Source organism: Egretta garzetta, unplaced genomic scaffold (assembly GCF_000687185.1).
Source record: "Egretta garzetta isolate BGI_Z169 unplaced genomic scaffold, ASM68718v1 scaffold220, whole genome shotgun sequence".
NCBI lineage: Eukaryota > Metazoa > Chordata > Aves > Pelecaniformes > Ardeidae > Egretta > Egretta garzetta.
This window is the reverse complement of record NW_009258414.1, coordinates 3,223,737-3,245,062: the sequence shown is the minus strand read 5'-3', so window position 1 is coordinate 3,245,062 and position 21,326 is coordinate 3,223,737. Positions and strand designations below refer to the sequence as shown.

The 21,326-nt window shown below is 35.9% G+C and overlaps 1 protein-coding gene across 3 annotated transcripts in view; it reads left to right on the top strand.

The window, feature by feature from the left end:
* Positions 1-21,326, top strand: part of DIAPH2 (diaphanous related formin 2) — a 226,087-nt gene that overhangs the window by 26,845 nt on the left and 177,916 nt on the right. For all 3 annotated transcript variants that reach the window (XM_035898413.1, XM_035898420.1, XM_035898426.1), the window contains exons 15-16: positions 882-1,496; positions 7,804-7,918. In XM_035898413.1, the coding sequence (XP_035754306.1) occupies positions 882-1,496; positions 7,804-7,918 (730 nt within the window). The remainder of the gene's footprint in view (positions 1-881; positions 1,497-7,803; positions 7,919-21,326) is intronic.

Sequence of the window (21,326 nt, the reverse complement as noted above, 5' to 3'; positions counted from 1 at the left end):
AACAGCAAATAAGTGTTTAGGGAAATAGTATGCAAATCAGATTAAATGAACAGCCTATATTACATAATAATTTTGTAATAAAATCGTTAGTAGAGGAAATAGAACATGAGCTCGTATGGGGGTTTGTACATAGATCCTGATGCTGCTTTTCAATAGCTACTTTTGAAGGACAGATATCTGTGAGGAATTTGTACTAGGCTAGGATCATGTTATCGCTACAGAAACCTCTCTGATGGTTTAACATGCTACTGTTTCTCTTCATTTTTCCTTTTAAAACCTATGGGAATGGATATTGCAATTGATTTTTTTTTTTTTCCCCTACCACCACAGAAACAACTGCAGACAGATTAAACAGAAAGCATGAATTTTTTTTTTAAATTTTATTTGCCTCCCTCCCCCCCCAAATATATGTCGGAATAGTATGAACAACTGTGGTCCCATAACCTCTTGCACTGCAATAGCTGCTTCAGTGATTTCTGTGGAAAATTTTCCACCAGCAAATTAGTGTTGTTAAAATTCAGCATGGTTATTACCATCTCTGACGCCCCAGCTTGCCTGGATATTCTAAGTGGGATAAATGTTTTGTGCATTGGTAAGAAATAAAATGCCGTTCTTTTCACTTAAATGTTACTGCTACTATTAAATTTTCTTTAAAATGGAAACAATTTGTTTTTATAAAAATGCTAGGTTATTCAGTTTACTTGGCAGTTTTATGGTACATGTTATAATCTATTGTTATTGCTTCTCATTTAAATAGGAGAATGGTTGCATTTCTCACTTTCTTGAGGTACAGTTGACTACAAGATATGCTAGTTGATTCAACTTCATATTAAGCCTCCTTCCCTCCCCCGATTGATAAGAATTCATCTTTTATATTTCAGGGTGTAGGCCTGACAGGTCAACTGACAGAAGTAGCACCATTACCTCCATCCCTACCAAGTGAGAATGCGCCACCAACTCCAGCGCCTCTGCTACCTGGTGGAGCAATACCTCCTCCTCCTCCTCCGCCTCCTCTACCTGGCGGAGCAGCACCTCCTCCTCCACCTCCTCTACCTGGTGGAGCAGCACCTCCTCCTCCACCACCTCCATTGCCTGGTGGAGCAATACCTCCTCCTCCTCCACCGCCGCCTCCGCTGCCTGGTGGAGCAATGCCTCCACCTCCGCCTCCGCTGCCTGGTGGAGCAGTACCACCTCCTCCACCTCCCCCTTTACCTGGTGGAGCAGTACCACCTCCACCTCCCCCTCTACCTGGTGGAGCAGGACCTCCTCCACCTCCCCCTCTACCTGGTGGAGCAGGACCTCCTCCACCTCCCCCTCTACCTGGTGGAGCAGGACCTCCTCCTCCACCACCACTTTTTGGTGGGCCTCCAATGCCACCACCTCTTGGAGGTGTTGCTTTTGCTCCCTTTCCAGTGATACCAGCGTTACCACATGGGATGAAGGAGAAGAAAAAGTATAAGCTGGAAGTCTCAATGAAGAGAATCAACTGGTCAAAGGTATTACAATGTTTGGTTTTATTCCCATTGATAAAAAGTGGCTTTTGAGGAAGAAGGAGGTTAATGTGCTAGGGTTTACATTACATTGTTAATAGTACTCGTGAAGTTTGGGGAATTCATTCCATTCTTTCTACAGAACCTTTAGATGCAGTGATTGTGATTCAGCTGGCATTGGTTTTCAAAGACACCTTAATGCTATGGGGTAAGCTCCAAGTGTTTAATGCTTCCAAGAGCCCATAACACCCCTTATTCTGGGGATACCTGTAGCTAACAGCTCTCAAAATTTTGGCTGATTTTGTATAGACATGAGTTCTACATGTTTTCAGCTGTAATTGATATTTGAGTTGCCAAGTGAGCACTTCAAAGGTAAAATGTCTTGTTTAAAGCAGGTTTAAGTTATCAAACGATTAACATGTTTACTTTTAAATCATATTACTACTTGTTTGAGCAAAAAGTTGAGTTAGTTAAAGGATTGCTGGATTTTAGGACAGGGGAAGTGAATCTTGAAGTAGACAATTGGGTGGAAAACTGTTGGGAAGACTACCATTTAGGAACTTTTGACAATCGGACAGTTGACAGAAAGAAGGATCTGGAGTCAAGGGATAACTAAAGCTTACTTGAAGTAGTTGTGGCTGAGTAACGAGAAAGGATGTTGAGAAAGGAAATGCATTAAGAGGTTTTACTTGAGTCTTTAGGTATAAAATGCAGTAAAACATGGTGTCAGTGGGTACGCAGAATTTTGGAAAGCAGAAATCTGATTTTAGTTTTGTCTTGTCTCAGTTAAGCAAGCTGTGGGAGCCATAAAGGATCTGGTTTATGATTTTTTTCTTTTTTGAAGACAGGTTGAAGGTGGATCAGGCTTTCAGGGACTGTAATTTTAGCTTCGATATCTTCTTGACAGAACAGTGCATGATTGCTTAGGTTATGTCTTCTATGAATTTCTTTTAAATATGAAGTGTGAGTGAAACCATTATGGTGGCAATTCCTTGGGTTATCTAGGTTAATTTTAACAGCCTTGTATGAAACTTAAAAACTTGACTAGATTAAAAGAAGGGTGGGAAGGCAGTGGTGAAATAATTTTTCCTAATTAGAAGAAATAACTCTATACTTACCATGGTAGTAAGTATACGGATTTAAACTACTAACATTTTCTGCTTAAAGGCAGATGTCTTGACATGAGGTTAAGAATTATTTTGAGATCAGTCCTCTGAATAAATACAGTAATTTACTATAAATGAAAGCATCTAATTAAGAAATGAAGCCAATTATTTTGTGTTCACGTTTCTTTTATTCTTGTGATACGTTCTGGAAGTTTGAAAGGAAATTTGTCTTTCATTGCCTTACCTGCCTACCAACAATGATAGACGTACTCCAGAACACGCTTTAATAGGGTTGTTCTTTCTCTGAGCAAGGCAGGTGTTTACCCTGTTAAGACAGTTGCGAAACTTATCAGAAGGTTCTAAAGGCCATGATGTTATTAAACAGAATTTTTTTATTGTAAGCATTGAAGAAATTTTTACAAGAGTGAATTTTTAGCTATCTAGTTTTGTGTAAAGTTATTACTGCATTTGATTTAGTGCTATGTGGTTTAATACTAAACTTGAGTTTAAAGCATGGCTCAATTAGAGTTGTGAAGCTGATGTTCCTCCCTTCTCCTTTACTTTACAATATAGTCGATACTGAATACTATAATGAGTTTTTAAATGATTCTTGTTGACAGAACTTTGTGTTTGATGTTTGACAGATGAGTATCCCAGAAAGCTAACTTAGTTCCAATACAAAATTCTTTTTTTAAAACTCTGTGGGTTGCACGTTGCTGAGCGAGAGATTTCTTTCTGTGAGAGCTTTTCGAGAATGTCTGCTAAGCTCAGTGGATTTATATAATGACAGCAGGAGATGGCAGCAGGTAACTGCTGAGTTTTTCTTCTCTTTTGGCCCTGTTGTGAGGGTTGGTCTGAGGGGACGACTGTGACTCCGCTGAGGTGTGTAGAGGATGATCGGTGGCTGACTGAATTTCATAGTTCTGCAGAGAGTTGCTTGTATTGTTGGTCTGTATCAAAGCAGAGTGAAAAACTGCGATGACCCAAATGAAAAGATGGGGCATCGTTCTGTTAGGTGCAGTGAACATGACTTGTGGCTTTGCATTAAGTTGCGTACATAGATCCAAACCATTAGGAATAGTTTTAAAGCAGTTTTCAGACATAGATAACAGCATGCCATTTCATGTAGAAACCTTCCAAGTCTGTGATGTCTAAGTTGTAAGTTCAGAGAATGCTGGTCTCTGTGCCATAATCGTACTTGTAGGTGATAAATCTGAGATGTTCATTGGTTGTTTCAAATTAGCAATGTGCGAGGGCAGGCTTACGGCCACTGGGAGGAGCTATGGGACTGCTCAAGTGAAATGTTTGGGCACCATTAATTTCATTTTTTAAAACATCTTAAAATATAAACATTATTTGAGCAGTAAACTGCAAGTGCAATCTCTGATTTGCAAGCTAACCTGTGAGAGCAGTTACTAGTTATTACTTGCTTCTCAATATAATTGGCGACTTTGTGACAAGAGAAGTTATGCAGGTATCCAGGTGGGTGGTTGCAAATGTGTTGCTTTAAAATCCCTTGTTGATCAGTATAGCCACTGTTCCTTCCATATAAAGGAAGTAAATTTGGGATACTTGCATCTGTGTTGAAGTCTAAACTGTCACATTTTAAAGGCAGTTTGTGGTTGGCAGGTTTTTAGTGATGTAAAACATGACAAATGTATTGAGGTTTGCTGCAGGAAAAAATACATAGATCATCAAATTATCAAGGCAAATCAAAGGAGGACCTTAATATATTGCATGCTATCTGTTTTGAGCTCTAGCCTGGACTTCAGTGTAGTTTGACTAGGCAACTGCTGCTTGTTTGTCAAGGTACTAAATCTTTGTGGTACCAGCTAGTGTCTGACACTTCCCTTGAAAACCATATTCTATCTCAGTAGTGTGTTGGTACCAAGAACTTTGTAAAATCAAATCGTTGATGAAAGTAAGCTGTTAAGTGGCTACAGATGGTCATTGCTGACCATAACTTGCAATTTAACATTGAACAACTGCTGAACATGTAATTTAAGTTGCACTCTGAAGTAGTGCAGGTTTTTTTCAGGATGTTTCACATCTGGTAAGACTGTTGGAAAATTTATATGAGTATAGATATACCTCTTTCTAGAAAGATGAGTGTTATGTTGTCCTGGATGGAGCTGGATGACTTGGCGTGCCAGATGTTTCTCCTGGCTGAAGATGCTGTATCTTTTCAACATGAAGCCTCTGAAGTGAATCACATCATTCCATAACAGTAACAGTCCTTTGTTGACTGTTTTCACAATATTGCTAGGACACAGGGTCATATGTTCATCAAGTTCTTACATAGCTGATCTACCCTGTCAGACACAATGGAATTTCAGTTTTAAGAATGAACGTATGTGAAGGTGGATGGTCTTTAGGGCAACAGCACTGGACTGTGTTTGGAAATCATTCTAGTTTTTCCCATGGGGTTTTTCAGGTTATTCAAGGTAAATTGCTTTGTGTAATTTCTGAATATAGGCTATGACCACCTCAAGCAAAACCTTTCAAGAACTGATAATGACAGAATTTTACTGTTGGAGGAGGAACTAGTCTGTCCTCTGATTTTTTTGAATAAGTGATCTTAATTGTCTTAAGAAAAAGTAAACTTAGGTTTTGTGGTCCTCTAAATTTTGAAGTATTGAATAGTGAGATGGCTCTTTCTTTGGAGTAACAAATAAGAGCAGTATCATGAATGATTAATCCCACTAACTTTAGAAGGAGGAATCTAGAAGCTTGAGATAAAATATGTGTGGAAATGCATGGTATGCTAATTTATAGTTTCTTTTACCAGAAGAATTAATGCTTGTAACTTACCTCTAGTATTTTGCCACTGGATTTCAAAATATTTGGAGATGTGCCAAAATAACCCAAAAGTGTACCTAGTAGTTGTAGTTTAAAAACAGGCTTTCAAAATATTTGAGTGGAAAGGTGGTTTTAATGTGTTCATTTCAATAAATGTTAAAATAAATTTGAAACTCTTTACTTTTTCTGGCTGTAATTCTTATAAAATCATCTGCACAGAAGGATAAATAATAACTTTCCTTCTTTATTAGCAGTATCAAGGGGGGGAAAAAGACCTTAAATCTTTGGTTTTGGTTAACACGCATCGGTGTACTTTCTTAGTGCTACAGTACAGTATGATAGTGCTGGAAACTTCAGGCCCGTTCATGGGAATTGTAGATGAGGGTGATGTTGCGAGTAACTGTAGAGGATGCAGCAAAATGAAATTGGTGTGGGGTTTTCTTTGTTTATTTACATATAAATCTCAGTGCATTTCCAGAAAAAATGAGCGGTGTTTTGAGAATAAATATTAACTCTAATGTTTCGGAATTTAAAAGTAGTCATGTAGTCCTGCTGTTTTCTTAAAACATCTGTACAAAATATCTTCAACCTCCTGCCAGCCACACCAATTTATTACATTTTTTAGAAGAAAAAATGGACTGGTTTAAGTAGCCTAGTTGTATTATTAAAAAGAAACAAGAATGTATGAGTTGTCATACTGGAAAAGATGCTCATGTATTACTTTGGGGAATATGGCATTACTCAGTGTTGGAATCCGGAGACTTGGGGTTGTTTTTTTCCTTTGAAATTCATCTAGCTGTATAAAAGTCCTTTTAGTTCATGTGCTGTTATGAATCATTTAAATTATACAATTTTGTAACCTTGAAAAACCTTATATTAAAAAAAAAGTCACTTCTCCTTCCCCAATGAAATGTTTATTGTCTGTTGAAGTTCTTGTACTATTGAAAGTCCTTGTCTTCTTCCTGTTTAGAAGATTGCTCTCTTCAAAGCTTCTGTCATACAGTTAGGATAGTTTCTCTCCTACAACTTTTTCATTTATTTAGGCATCTCACTTAAGCAGGGAAGAATTCCTGCTATGCCTATAACTTTAGGCTTTGTATGCTCAGTTGTCCTTGCTGCCTGATTCTAGAGTCAGTTGCAGTAGTTTTTTAACTGTGAGACATACTCAGACTACTATCCTGTAAACATATAGAAAACCAAGCTTCTTAGTGTATAAAACATATTTGTCATTGCAGCCAATTCCATTGTAATTAATTATGTTCAGGTGTTTATAGAAATAGGTTATAAAGTGTACATCTGAACACTGTGTGTGACAATGGGAGGTAACTACAGATGGACGCTTTGCTTAAGTGCTCTGGGAACAGCGCCAAAGATCTGCATACTGAAAAAGAGGAAAATCTATTTGATCATCACTTTTAAGAAGCCCTATTTTTGGGAATAAAATGCTTACTGTTTAATTTAGCGTGTTTTGTTGTAACTGTCTTTACCATTAGTGTTGAATTAAGGTAATTTTTAAAAATGCCATACCTGCAGCTGGTGGTAAAGCAGCTACACATTAATAGAATGATCATACGGTAAAAGGTGGAGGACCAATGTGTGGCAGTGAAATCCTAGTGAGGCTTACAAATACAGTATTGATAAATTTCCTGGCTATCATCTTGAAGTTAAATAACCCTTGAAAATTAATTGGCTTTTAAACAAACTCATAAACAAGATTTGATAAGACTTTCAAAACTGCAAGAGGATCATATTTTGAAAGCAAAATAGCTATTCTGAATCATACATGAGGAGTAAAATTGGCTTTCAGCTTTTATATTGCAGAGTACTTTCTTCTTTTAATATAGCCAGTATCAAATATAAGGTATTGTAATGAAATCTGTGTTTACACTTGAAAAATGGAAACTATATAAAAAGTTATATTAAGTATAAAATAATTTCTGGTATTTAAAAAGCTAACTCTTCCTACAGACTTAATATTGAGTCACTGAAAGGTCCACATTGACATATCATTTGCAAGCAAGGTATTCCATACTCTGGCAGTGTAAGAAAGACTATTTTTTCTACAGTTCTGAAGCAGCAGCAATGCATATCAGTGGTGAAGAATTTGGGAACCATCTAGATAGTAATCAAGAGAAAGCTCGAACACTTTGAAACCCAGATGCTAATATGTTATCAAGCCTGTTTGGAAAACTTGTTCAATGGGAGAAATACACTAAAAATCACTGTGTAGGTAGAGGGCAGTTAATCTGATTGTGTTTTTTTCAGGCAGCATCTCTAAGAGAACATAATACCTGGAACATAACTAAACTTAGCTCACTTACATTATCACAAAAGTCTAGTAGCATTGGCTTTAACTTGGCTATTGAAAATATTAGTTACTAACTTTGGAGGTGCCATTTTTGTTTCAGATTGAGCCTCAAGAGATAGCAGAAAACAGCTTTTGGGTAAAAGCTGAAGAAGAAAAATTTGAAAACCCAGAACTGTTTGCAAAATTGGCGCTTACCTTTGGAACACAAATGAAAGGTATGTTGTTCTTTTAGTTTGTATTATGCTTTTAAGTTTAAAATTGTACCATGATAGTCTCTGTTATGCTTTGTGCAATACCATGGAATTCATGTAATGGTTTTATAGGAGGAAGATGATATAAAACATATGTTTTTATTAAGCACAGCAGTCTATTACAAGACTTGCTCCTCCCTCACTTTACAGCATGAGGGGAGGAACCTTTTGTAATAATACTACTTAAAAGTGCAGGGTATGTTGCAGACAGATGCAAATTTTCTTGAAATTGTCAGGTTCTTTTAGATATTCCACATTTGCAGGTTTGTTGCGAAACTAAAATTTACTTGTTTTATTTGCTAAATAAAAAATTATTTGCTAAATCAAAATCCTCTACAAGTACAAGTAAGACTTGGAATGGAATATATATACCTACTGTCATGATTCTGGAATATGTAGGTTGAAACCATTGTTCTTTTTTAAAGTTCTTGTGTTTGTGTCCTTAGTCTTTGCTTACACTTTTTTTTTTTTTAATACTATATGTGGCTCTCACTTCAGAAAAAAAAAGTCTCTAAATATACTCCTTTTAGTTAGTATTTAAATTTGTGTTCTGTAATCTAAGAAGCATCCCTTCCCCAAAGTTATATACAGTTAAACTGCATTGTTACTGTCATTAGTGAGTGATGTAAGTAAGTTTTCAAAGGGTTGAATGTGTGAATGCACACTCTTCAAACTGTTTGCATAATACCATGGGAAAGCGTCTACCAATTTTTGTTGGAACACAGTGTGAAATGGGTCTGTTTGACTACTAGAGAGAACAATACAATCAGAATAAAAACTGTGCTGGAGCTTTCTGTCAAGTGTAACCGAGGCTGCTCAGTATGTCATGCAAATAGCTCTTCTGCTATTGGTTTTAGATGAAAAAAATCATTACTTTCCTAAACATTTAATTCCTTTGATAGGAGATATGGTGATAGTATTTAAATCCTGAGTTGGGAATGCAGTTACTAACAACTAAATATTGGTTATGATTTTAATACTTTAATACCATCCTGAGCTCTTTAAGGCTTTCAAATGGTCTTTAAGTACTTCTGAGGCTGCACACAGCCTCTTCAAGTCTTTCCGTTATTATCCATGGTTAATGGTCAATTGATCAGTATTTCATAACGTGGCCATTTACTGGTAGTTTGTTTCAGGCATTGAAAAGAAGCAAGTACTGTTGAAGTACGGTTCAATAATAACTTACTCAGGAGCTAATGAGGAAGCCCAACAAATTCAAGTCCAAGAAGTGGTAGATACTGAAAGAATGAATCCCTGATCTAGCCACAGATCTTTTGTCCATTTATCAACCAGTTTGAATACCATATACTTTAGGGATGTGCCATTCCAGAAGGTGGATGGGGTCAGATGTATCAAGTGTTCATAGGCCAAATCTGAATAAGCAAACACACACTTAGAATTTTGAAGTGAATGTATGAACTGACTGTAAGCATTTTTGTGCTGCTGGCTTTTTTTATTTTAACATTTTGGCTTTGAGAATTAACAGTTCGTGTGATGCTTTGTATTTTAACCATAGGGAGTCTTACGTTTTAATTTGAACCACTAGAATGCTCTCACTTGTGTCAATTACTTGAGGACTTTATTACTTCAAAATTAAGTTGTATTGCACATAGGGGTTTGCAGTATCCTGTCTGTCATCTGAATTTCAAGAATAAGAACTGCAGTTTATACTAATGCAGTGTTTGAAAAGTTAACTTGGGTTAAGGAAGGTGTCTCAGAGGACCGCAACTGTCCTCAACCATTCTTGAGTAGATACCTGGAGTTATTTCTGAATATGAGTTTTTCTGTGCTCTTTTGAAACCCCTTCAAAGAGTTAGTCATAGCTGTGTTTTTCATAAGATAAATACACAGTTCTTTCACTCAGAGCTCGTGCTCTTTTCAGTAGTCACTGAATTGGAGCCATTAGTGTTCTGCTTTTACAATACTTCCCACTTTCTGCTCTAAATGGTCGGATATTACGCACGGTAATACAAAACCGTCATCTGCAGTAATTTAACACTTTTTCCTATGCCAAAGTTTGATAGATTTTTGCATTCATAGCATTGCAGTGAGGTTAAAATGATGTGGAGTTTGTCACTGGTTTTAGTGTGACAGCAAGACAGGGAGACCTTTAAGGGAAAGAACCCCTTCCTGCAGGTAACATTGACAATGGAGTGAGACCCTTCCTAATGAAAACTACAGGATTCTGCCTTGAGCTGAATTCTTTTGTCAGAAATCTGAAGAAACTTTTCTAAATTCCTGAGAAGCTTCTTCATTAAAAATGCTGAAAAACCCCTCTTGAAATTTTGACATAGCTGCCTGTTTCATGTGAGAGGAGATTCTTGTTGACATAGTTGCACAGTTCTAAAACTACGAACAACAGTAAATCTCTAGATAGCTTACTGTGGTCATAGCCTTGCAGATATTTTTCTTGTTGCTCTCAGTTGATGGTTGTAGAAAATCACATGCCATAACAAAGGATGGGAGGACTGTTAAAAATTAAAATCTTATTTGGCTGACTAGTAGAGAAAATCAATGTTGTCTTTGTTAAGACCTGGAAACCTACTAGAAGTCAAGAGTCTCAGAGCATTTAATTGCAGCACACGCTCAAATAATTGCATTCCACAAACAACTTTTTTTCTGCAACTGCTATCTGCAAAGGGAAGCATTAAATGATACTCACCAGTCTTCCTCACCTTTTACCTTAACACTCCCAGGCAGCTCATTAATCCCCAAAATACTTATTTCAAGTATAATCTAGGATCAAATTTCTCTTTTGCTTGAGTTCCATTTCTTGGTGTGGTCTCCTAATATATTACAGGAGAATGATTGAAAGACAAATAGGAATGCATTTTATATTCTCTCGAGCACAGTCAGCATGTAAAACAAATAAATGGATGAGTGGAAGAAAACTGGCAGTTGTCAAAAGCAATTCTGATTGCTTAGTTTTTACTATCTTGCATTTCGTGGCATTTTGAAATGCCAGTGGGAATAGTAACTGAAGTCAAACAAATGATAGCATACACACTTATTAAAAATTTGTAATTCTATATGGGTTGCAGTACTCAAACTTGATTAAACCCTTGAATTCTACTCATGATTCTCTGGCGCAATGAGAATGAAACTTTGGGGTTTTTCCTCATTTAACATAGTTTTATTTTAAGATATGCTAAGAATAACTTAATGTTGGCTGTCACTAAACTATGTGCTGCCTTGCTATCAGAGTACTGCCTGTTTTCAAGGAAGGCAGCCAAAGCTGCCAGGGAAGTGGAACTTTCAGAGACCAAAAGTGTGTGTGTGTGAGAAGTCATAAGAAGACACTTCTGAAGCACAGTTGTCATTAGTTAACGAATTATTGCATTCAGCAGTTAGCTGCTTGTAAAACATAAGAATGTTTAATCACAGAGCAGCACCAGGAACAAGAAGAAATGATCCCTGATTGGGATCAAAATAGTTTTACTTCAACTATACTTCAATCCAAATTTTCTTTTAAAAAGTATGCATAAGGTTAAATCTTCACTTGTTATTCTAACATCAGATATGTAATACTGATGCCCTGTGAATATGTAGAATGTATTTAGTTATGTTCAAGTCAGTACTAACAGTCAAACTTCAGTATTTGGTCTGTGAAATCAGTTACTGAGCAGAGTTATGAGAACATATGTTGTACAGGGAGCAATGGAAACATTAAAAAGTATTGCCTTTCAGACTTTACAGGATTTTGAGACCTTGGGGTTTGAACTAAGTTAACTGAGATCTAATTATCACTGTTTCGGTAAAGTCTGGAAGGATTTTCTCCATTTTTCTTCAAGAGAAATACAGATGATCCGAATAGCTTTTAGTGGCCTCTGACAAATGGACTCCAGGGCTTCAAATTTTCATTAAAGATCTTATTTGAGTGCTTTGAGCTTGGAACTGTGCTTCCAGATGTAGAGACAGAAACAGTGATTATAGTCTCATAGACCATTTTGGCAAGTAAATGATATTCCAGATCAGGCACGCTTGAAAATGAACGGGAAACTGTGCTGGTCGTTAACGAGTTGGGCGTTGTTAAGATGTGGGATGGTCACTGCCTTGTGAATGGCAATGAAACACACAGGTGCATTTTGCTTTGTGTAGCTGCACAGAGGAAAAGAGTAAAGATGGTATTCGTTTCCCTTCAGTTACTTGTTTTCTTTTGACCTGGTTAATTCTAAGAGACTCTGATATCATCTAGGGTTTTATTTTGTGAATCATGCGTTGCTTTAAAGTGAAAGCAGTGATTTTGCTGGTGAAAACATTCATCATCCTCTTACAGTTTTTGAGTCACGACTTGAAAATTTCAGGCTCAGTAGTATTTGGTTTGCAAAATAATCTTATCATGGATTGATTTGTGTTTTGATATTTAAATAGCAAGAGGAAGGAATTCTGCTGTGGTATTGTTAGCTCAACCTTATCTTCCTATTAAAACAGTTAAATCTTACCTGCAAACAGGTTTATTTTAACAAGTAGGATAACCTTGATGTAGTGAGCTTTTTCTCCTTTTTAAAACTTGTGTGATCAATTTTAAGCTTTGTGTGATCACATAAATATTTTCTTAATTTGAAAAAAAAAAAAAATCCTTTCCAGTTTATGGAGTATAAAGAAATGTGAAATAAACTCAATAAAAAATCCTCCTTAGCTGGATTACCTAGTTTGAACCCTGCAGTATTTTTTAGTAACTGAAGAGAGGAGATCCAAGTGATCAGATAAATGCAGTTTGTCCTTGCGAGTCTATTATGTGATCTTAAGTCATTAATTTGTTAATACACCATAAAATAATGAGGTGTGTTGTCGTCTAAGAATGCCTTCTTGGTGATATCTTTAGATGGTCCCACTATCAAAATTGTAGAACTAAAAAAAATTATGCTTTTTTGATTAAATGCATAATAGTAATTTTCTAGTGAGGGAAATACTGTAGTGAAGCTGAACAAGAATGTATGCTTAGTGTATTAATCCAGTCTGGTTACACATCTCTGGAAGCTTGCGCTACTGCATTTTGGCTGGGTCGGCATTGTCTATGTTTGTATTTTGTAGAATGCCTTTAAAAAACCCCAGCAACTGAAATGAAGTGTATAAAATGTTAGTGTAGGCAAGAACCTACTTAACAGCAAATCTTTTGAAATCATTTAAGCAGGTCGTATTATGTTGTGCAGTTAGAACATTCTTTTTCTAAATTTTGCTTTTGTCAGTTACCTGACATCAGACTTTATCTTTGGCTACCGGTGTAAGGGAAAAGAATATCAGCAACCGTGTGATGTCTGTGGTGCTTTGTGGAATATGATGTCAAAATGTTGGTGTTTAATTTTTTGAATATTAAATACGTCTCTAATTGTATGATGTAGTGTCTTCTAGCAGGTAAAAGTAAGGGATTAAAATGTGGTGGCACTGTAGATAAGTTGTGATACATCATATGCTTGGGGCCTCAGATAACTTTGTAATAATGTGACAATACTCGATGTATCGGGCCTGCTGCTATCAAAATCACTTTTCACTGTTTGATTGATAGTCTAATTGCAAAACATTACAAAGCACGTTAATGCCTTCTCCCTAAAGGATCATGTTAATTTCTGGCTCTTGTAATTTAGGTTGTGTATTTTGCCAGTCAAGAATGATAGTGGTGCTCTGAAGAAATTAATTATGTGTACAGTAGATCTGTAAAGGTAGTAATTAGTACATAATAGTCTGTAACTACTGGGATTGTTCCAGTACAGAATTCATTATCCATCCAACTTGCCTCAAGGGAAAACTTCTTGATCAGGGTTCTGTTACTTCTTTATGATTAGACTTTTAAAATACAATTCAACAATCATTTTGATATGTTTTCAAAATTGAAGTAAGGTTTTAATAGCTGAGTTGCATTTTTCACATTGCAGGAGTTTGAGTGAGAAAGGACAAGAGAAAATGTCAACTTCCATGTAAACTATAATACAAAGCATGAGCACAATATTCAGGTTTTTATTTTTATATGTATAATGTAATAATATAAAATATATTAAATAGCTTGTTTTAATCCAGTGTTGGTTTGGTAATTACAATATGAAAACTAGGGTCCAGTCCTACCTTTGATAGCGCTCTCTGTGAACAACTTTTAGGGCTCATCTGTAGCTCAGTTTAAAAATACTGGTAATAATGAAAGATCAGTAAAACATGGATAGGATTAACTAAAATTTAGTTCTAACTTGTTCGTGTTTTGGGTCAGTGCCAAGATGTTAGTGTCTCAACTTGTTTTGTTAGTTGAGGAGGAAGAGGGTTGAAATGGGCAACGGAAGGTAGTATGAGAAGATTATTGGAAAAATTTAAGAAAGAGCATGATAGACATAGCAAAAAAGCTGAAGACCAATCCAGGGAGACAACATTACTTCTGAGGAAGACACAACATATGACATGACCAGGTTAAGAAAAAGGTGATGTTTAAATAACACTAAACTATAGTGATATTAACATCCTCTTTTGTCAATGTTATTAATAATGCTTATTTGAAGGTGATGAGTAGTTCTTTTTTAGGCTATAAAGGTTATACTGTAAACAGTTCAGGAAACTACTTGTGCAGAACTGTAAGCAGATCATAATGCTTATCCAAATGAGATTATTGTAAACATTATAAGGTAAATGCTCTTTCTAAATTTGTTGGAAACAGTGAGGGGACCAGCTCTAAAAATAGATGAAGATGGAATAATGCCTGTTACTGTACATAGGTGGTATGGTAGTGCAGGTGTTGCACTCAATATTTTCATGAACAAAAAGTATACAGACCTTATGTGGAGACTTCAACACTTATTTGTGCTTTATTTGAAGTATCAAGTCTAACCAAAATACAACAAATAATATTATTCCAGTTATGGTGATACTAACACTCAAACATGAACTTTCTGATGTAATGCTTTGCCCATCCTATGTCCCCATGAAGAGCAAAGGTCAAATGGTGTTGCAGCAAGTCATTAGCATCTCAAGTACTTAATCACAAGTTGTATGATCTTACAGTGGAGATTTTCCTCCTTTTAAGTCTGCTTGGGATTGTTCTAGCTTGCTGATAAAATACTGTTTAAGAAATATTGACAATTTTTTTTGCTAGTAGATCATTGACCAGTGTCTTCTGTTTGCATTTGTTGACTGGGGTAGCTTATCAAGATGTCCTTCAGTTCTGGTAAAATTTCTGTACATTATTCTTCCCTGCCTTCAAGTGCTTGGATGACTACGTTCTAATTGAAGTGCATTATTAAAACTTGAGCTGTGGTAACCTTTGATTGCCACCTACTTTCTCTGGGTACATGGCATTTGAGGTCTAAATGTCAGCTTTCTTGGAGCAGTGAATTAAAGGCCAGAATGTAGGTGGGCTGCTGTTCCCACCCACTTTACCTTTTATTTTCCCTTGCTTGCAGCATCCACAAGAATGCCTTATTATACCTTAAATTTATATTTTCCATTGTTAAGAAAACATGCCAGAAAATCTGAACAACTTACTTGCTTCAGTATTTGAAATTATTCTTCTTCCCCCAAAAGTTCTATAGTACAGCAACATGGGAGACATGTCTGTATTTAATTTCTTTGTGTGTTGAACAAATCAGATCATATAAACGAGGAAGATGCAATGTCCTTAGTTTATTTTTATTGGGATTTAATTCAAACAGCCCTTCTGGTTTGAACACTTTTTTTTTAATGCTATTAACATGTTAACTCTGTAATATCCATGTGCAAGTAAATAGTGAAGTTTTACTTGTTAACATCATGCAGAAGATTTTCATGTTATGTTACCGTGTGGAATACCCATGTGCAGTCTTCAGTGAGTTTTCTTTGAGGCCCTTTTGCTGCTACTTGTTGAGCCATTGAATGTTTGCAATAGTTTCTGTCCTTTGAACCTTCTTGTACCTTCTAATTTCAATTGTGCAAGGCACCTTTATGCAAGAAGGGAATGTAGAACTGACTACCAAATCACCTAGTCAGGATGGGCATTTTAAAGCTATGTCTTTTGTGTTCTACAGCTGATATAAAGCAGGCTGAATTTTAGTCTCCTGAAGAAAATAGCGTGTCATTTTTTTTCCCTCTGTGAAACCACCCATTGTTAAAGGATAGTGTGTTATTTTCCAGGGTTTTTTAAGATTTCTGGAGTAAGTTACAGACTTTCTATTTATACCTCTGCCACGTATTGAGGACGGGGAGAAAGACAAGACAGGCTAGTTTCAGTGGAAGTCAGTAGGTACTGTTGATTCAGTTGATTATTTTTTTTTTTCCTTCCACTTGCCCCCCTAATTGACAGGTATGTGTGTCTGACATTAATTTTATTATTGTTAACCTCCTCTGTGGCCAGTTAGTCTGCTGAAGCAGATAGTGTTCTTTGCTCAGAATGAATGTTTTAGCTTCAAACATTCTCATTGAAATAATTGAGTTTGCATGCATTAAATGCAGTTTTAAAGTTTTTATTCTGCCTTGGAAGTGATGTAATATTTCAAGATTGATGCTACCTCTGTGCAGTGTTCCTCTGTGAATATTACCAAGCTTATATTCACTGTTATTCTTGACTGACAAATGACAATATGGAATATGCATCTTCATCAGCCCTTCCTTTTCACTTGATGTAGCGAAATGCTCAGTGGGCAGAAAAAAAGTTTTGTTTATCTTTTCAGTTGTTGCTTAGTAAAGAGATAAGTAGCAGTCAAAGAATGAGGTCGGTGCACCATTAAACTTGAAGGAGAACTGCATTCATTTACATTTGATACTTACAAAGAAAAGGAAAAGGATCAGTACTTTTAAAAAATGGAGCTGAATTTGATATGCTAAAAAGCCCAGATCAAATTCACAGGAGAACTTAAACTTTCACAAGCTTTAAATGGACTCAGTTTTGGCCAAAGTTCCTGCAGCACAGCTGTATTTGTAGGTGTGAGACAGCAAGTGTCAGTTTAATAGAGAAATCTCTGGTATTAAGCACAGATATGTTGTACTAGCTCAATGGTATGGATTGCTTTGGTGAAATAGAAAGAAAAAACCACAAACTCATAACGTATTTGTTTCTGGATTGCAAACTGCAGGTGGCTCCCTTGGTCTTCTGATTAATTCAGGATGCGTATGTTTGTTTCCTTTCCCTCCTCACCCTCTCCTTTTCAGAAGTGTATGAATCCACACCGAAGGAAGATACTACTTCGTAGTGTAGGGTCACCAAATGTTTCTGTGTCTTACAGGAATTTCATTTAGTTAGATTGCATGCTTGGGTAATCAGTCTTCATATCTCAGTTTCACACAGAAGTGAAGCAGCCTGGTTTGTTTTCATCTTTCAATGTATTTGAAATTGTTGTTCTTTTTCAACAACAGAGTAAATTAAAGTACCGTGAAGAAGAAAGAGTGAGTGATTAGTTTGCCATTTTTCATTTTTTCCTTTCCCTCTCAACTGGATTTATCCAATAGGTAAATTGTCAAACTCTGAGATGGAAAAAGCTTTGCATTGTTTAAATAAACTGATGCCTGAAATTACTACCATTTAGCATAGAATTATATATGCATGTCTATAGCTGTATTTTTATATACCTTTTTTTTGATTCTTAAATGATCTTAGAATTATTTAAACAATGATCACATTAAATGCGTAAGAACATATTTTTTGATTAAGGAAAAAAAATTGTATATGATTACCAATGAAATAAAATCATCTCTGCCCAGAAGTGTCAGGGGCAATTGGTACCAGGTAACGATACTCAGTCTTGCTGTGTTTAAATTAGGGGGGGAAAAGGCATGTGTGTTCTTTCTATTCAGTTTTGGATCAGGTAGTAATGCTTAAATGCAGAAGCTGACTCCTTAATTAGTTATATTTTATAAATAAACTTTCTATAGTTACACAGAGAAGCACAGTTCCCAAACTGGCCTTAGGAATGATGGGTGTAGTTTCACTGCAGCTGGGCTATTGTTCAGCAGAATCACAAATGAGGCCTCCCAAGAATTACTTGTGTGTACGTTCCTGTGTAAATGTCTTCGTACGAGGAAGCCCCTGTGCAAATGGTAGCTGTTCGATAGCACCTGCTCCTGAAGGGAGTGTGTGTCTTTTATTTCGAGAGCATCGGTACCCATTTCATTCATCATAGTACAAAAGGACTAATATGAGAATAGCATTCTGAAGGGGCCAAACTGAACAAAAGCTTCCAATTAGGAGGCAATGTTTGTAAATTTTAGTTCTTTGTATTTTATTTCAAATAGCATTTTAGCACATTTGCCTTTCAATAAGCTAAATAATTCCTTTTCTATGTGGAAGGTAATTTATAATATTGAGTCACAAAGAATATACGTTTTATTTTGAAAAACCATACTATGTAAGATAGTAAAATGTACTGTTGGTATGACCTACTAGCAATTATACTACTTATTTGCTAGAAGTAGATCAGAAGCTGAATATTGACCCCCAAATTTGTATTTAAAAACCACTGTAACAAAAAAGTCATTTACTCACTGTACTTGGGAGTGCCTGACAGTTCTGTGTTGATTGTATTTAACCCTAATTCTACATGATAAAACACAATGTTGTATGGTGAAATGTACAGATAGGTGTTGCTGTAAATATTACTGACAACAAATGAAGGCTTTTTTTTCATAAATGACTTGTGTGATGCTAGTGTTTTGACCGCACGTTTTCTCTGTGGTGGACTAACTTCGTATTTTGTGAAGACTTTCTTTGAAACATATAGGAAGTTTTGAAGTGTTTTGTTTTTTTTTTTTTCTTCAGTTTGGGGCTGTAGAGTTATTATCATCAGGTGACACTAAACGAAGTATGCTCCCAGATAAAGAAATTCTATTGCGATTTTCTCAGAAGTTAGGATCAGTCTCAGTTGTGTTGGTTTTGTTTTAAGTATTGTCTTGTTTTCCTGTAAAATCTTATCTATATAATGCTTTTGGAATGATCATGTCATAGTTTTGAACAGATGCAGAAATCTTCCTGGAGATCTCGGGCTGTAGTATGCTTTAATTATGCCTCTTTTAGGACTCTGCTTTTAAAGCTTTGTGGTATATTCATAAGGGAAAAAATTAATGAGGGACAGGTCAGATAGGTGCAATTTTCCTAGATCTCCTATTTGTTATTCCTTGGAGCTTGCTTTCTTTACATGTGCAACAGTTAAAGTTAATATTTTTTTCAGAGCATTGGTGTTGTATCAGAAGGGTTTGGGTTGAGTAGTTTGGATATTACCTTTTTAAGGATTACAAAAGAACTGTAGTAATTGCAGCTTGAGAAAAGCAAATACAAGTAGTCCATATGTGAATTAAATTATATTCAGTTTAAGAGACAGATGCGAAATAGTTTGAAGTCTGGGATATTTGAAAGTTGCTAGCTGTATTCATTAATTGCTTTGAGGTATATCATAATGTATTCCACACAAATCATATAGAAAACAAGTTCATTTTCAAAATCGGCATTACCTCTATTCTGAATCCAGGTCAAACACTCTAATGTGGAGGTGATGCCTTCGGTTTTAGTTTTAATTAGCACTGCTTAACCCTTTGGAAATGTCACTAGGAGAAGCTAGCATTCCCCACTGGAGACTTGGCGAGCAAGGATACAAAATCAGAAAGCCTGCTAGTTCCTTCCTGACTGTATAGCTTCTCCAGATCCATGCTGATTGTCTGTCCTTTTTAGTGCTAAGCGTGAAACTGAGATTGTAGAGGATGTCACATGTGTATATGCTTGATGCAAGACCATCATTTGGTGAAGAAATCTGTGGAACTAAAAGTGTTTCTGAAAAGTATTATTAAAGAAACCCCTGCTGCTCAGCTTTACTGCAAGTTTAAAATAGTAATTTTGTCAAAAAGCTTCAGCAGTAGAATTTAAGGAAGGCTATTTTCTTTTCTCTGAAGTATGACAGTTTTACTGTCGTAGTTTTTCTGATTAAGTATGATAGTTTTGCTGCTTGAGTAATTTTAGGTATTGGTATTCAGTAAACTTTGGGAGCTGCTTGGTAATTCTAAAAATGTAATAAATTAATGAACCTCTTTTGTATTATTTCATTCATAAAAATTTGATTCTGGGAATGCTAAGAACTGATTTTCAGAAAGTGTGGTTGGAGTTGTGGTGCATTTGTAGAGCCGTGTTTTGTGTTGAAGGCTTGGAAGGAAAAATATTGGAGTGAACAGCTGTGTATTGTCTTAAAAGATCTCCTATATGTGTGTTTAACAACATTGTGACTGAGCTATCTTAGCTATAATGTCTTAAATTTTATAGAATTCATGTGTTAGTTAGACCTGAGTTCTCTGAATTTAAAAATGAAAATCTTGAAGAAGAAAGGTGGAAGAATCAATTCTGCCTATAAAGAAAATCAAAGGGAAGTAAACTCTCACCGGCGTGCTTTGTTTTTTTTTCTACATTTGGTGTCTTGGAGGTCCCCATTAGACAAGAGTAAGGATCACTACTTGTCATATACAGACAAGTGTATGTTACCCACACCCATATATTCAACAAGTTTTGGATTCCAGCCTACTGTGTGATAACTCTGCTAGTAGTTAGTACATTCTGTACCTACTACATGCCTTGTTTTTTGAAGGGAAAAAGAGCTTTTTTTTGTAGCAGCTTTATAAAATACAGCCGAGGAAGAAAGGCAGTTTTGTATTCTGAAATGTCTATTTCAGTCTCAGTGATGCAGTGCTCAAATAAACTATCGCACATTTAATGAGCAGTTGAGGACAGAGACACATGTACTAGGCACATCAGGGAAAGGGATTGTGTACAAAGACTAATTAGCATGAAATATGAATACATTCATGAAGTAGTCTTGATCTATAATGCTCTTACAGAGAGTATTTTTTCTATGAATTTGACGAAAAAGAAATTCAGAAGCTGAACTGAAAAAAAAGAAGTGGGTTCTGTTTGGTTTTAAACAAATAAGAATCTGTATTCCTGGAATAAAACACATTCTGTACGAATAGGTAAAAAGATTAGACTGAGAAGAATGCTTTCTCTAATGTCAGAACAGAAAAAATAACCCTGAAAAGATACTCGGTTTTGAAGTTTTGTTTTTCCTTTGCATCTTTATTTTTTGCAAGGGAATTTAAGTTAGGTACTAGAAAAATCTATTTAAGCTGAAGCTAGTTACTCAGAACATGATTAAATAGCCCATTCTGTGGATTTTACAGTAATTTTTTGTTAAATGAACTGTTAAGTTTATCTGTTGTGGGAATTTGCCTAAGTTGTGGCTTATCTTTCACGTGTATGAATTTATATCTAGATATGTACGTAAAATACAGTGATAATGAGTTGGGGGTCAATCACTTGTCTTTTCTAGCTCTGTGTTCTATAATTCAACGCAAAATGGCTTTAAAACAATCTCTTTTGCGTCCTGTGATGTGTTATTTGCAGCTCTAGCTGTGTTTTCTGGAACTTTCTCAATATTGGTAAAGGAAGCTCCAT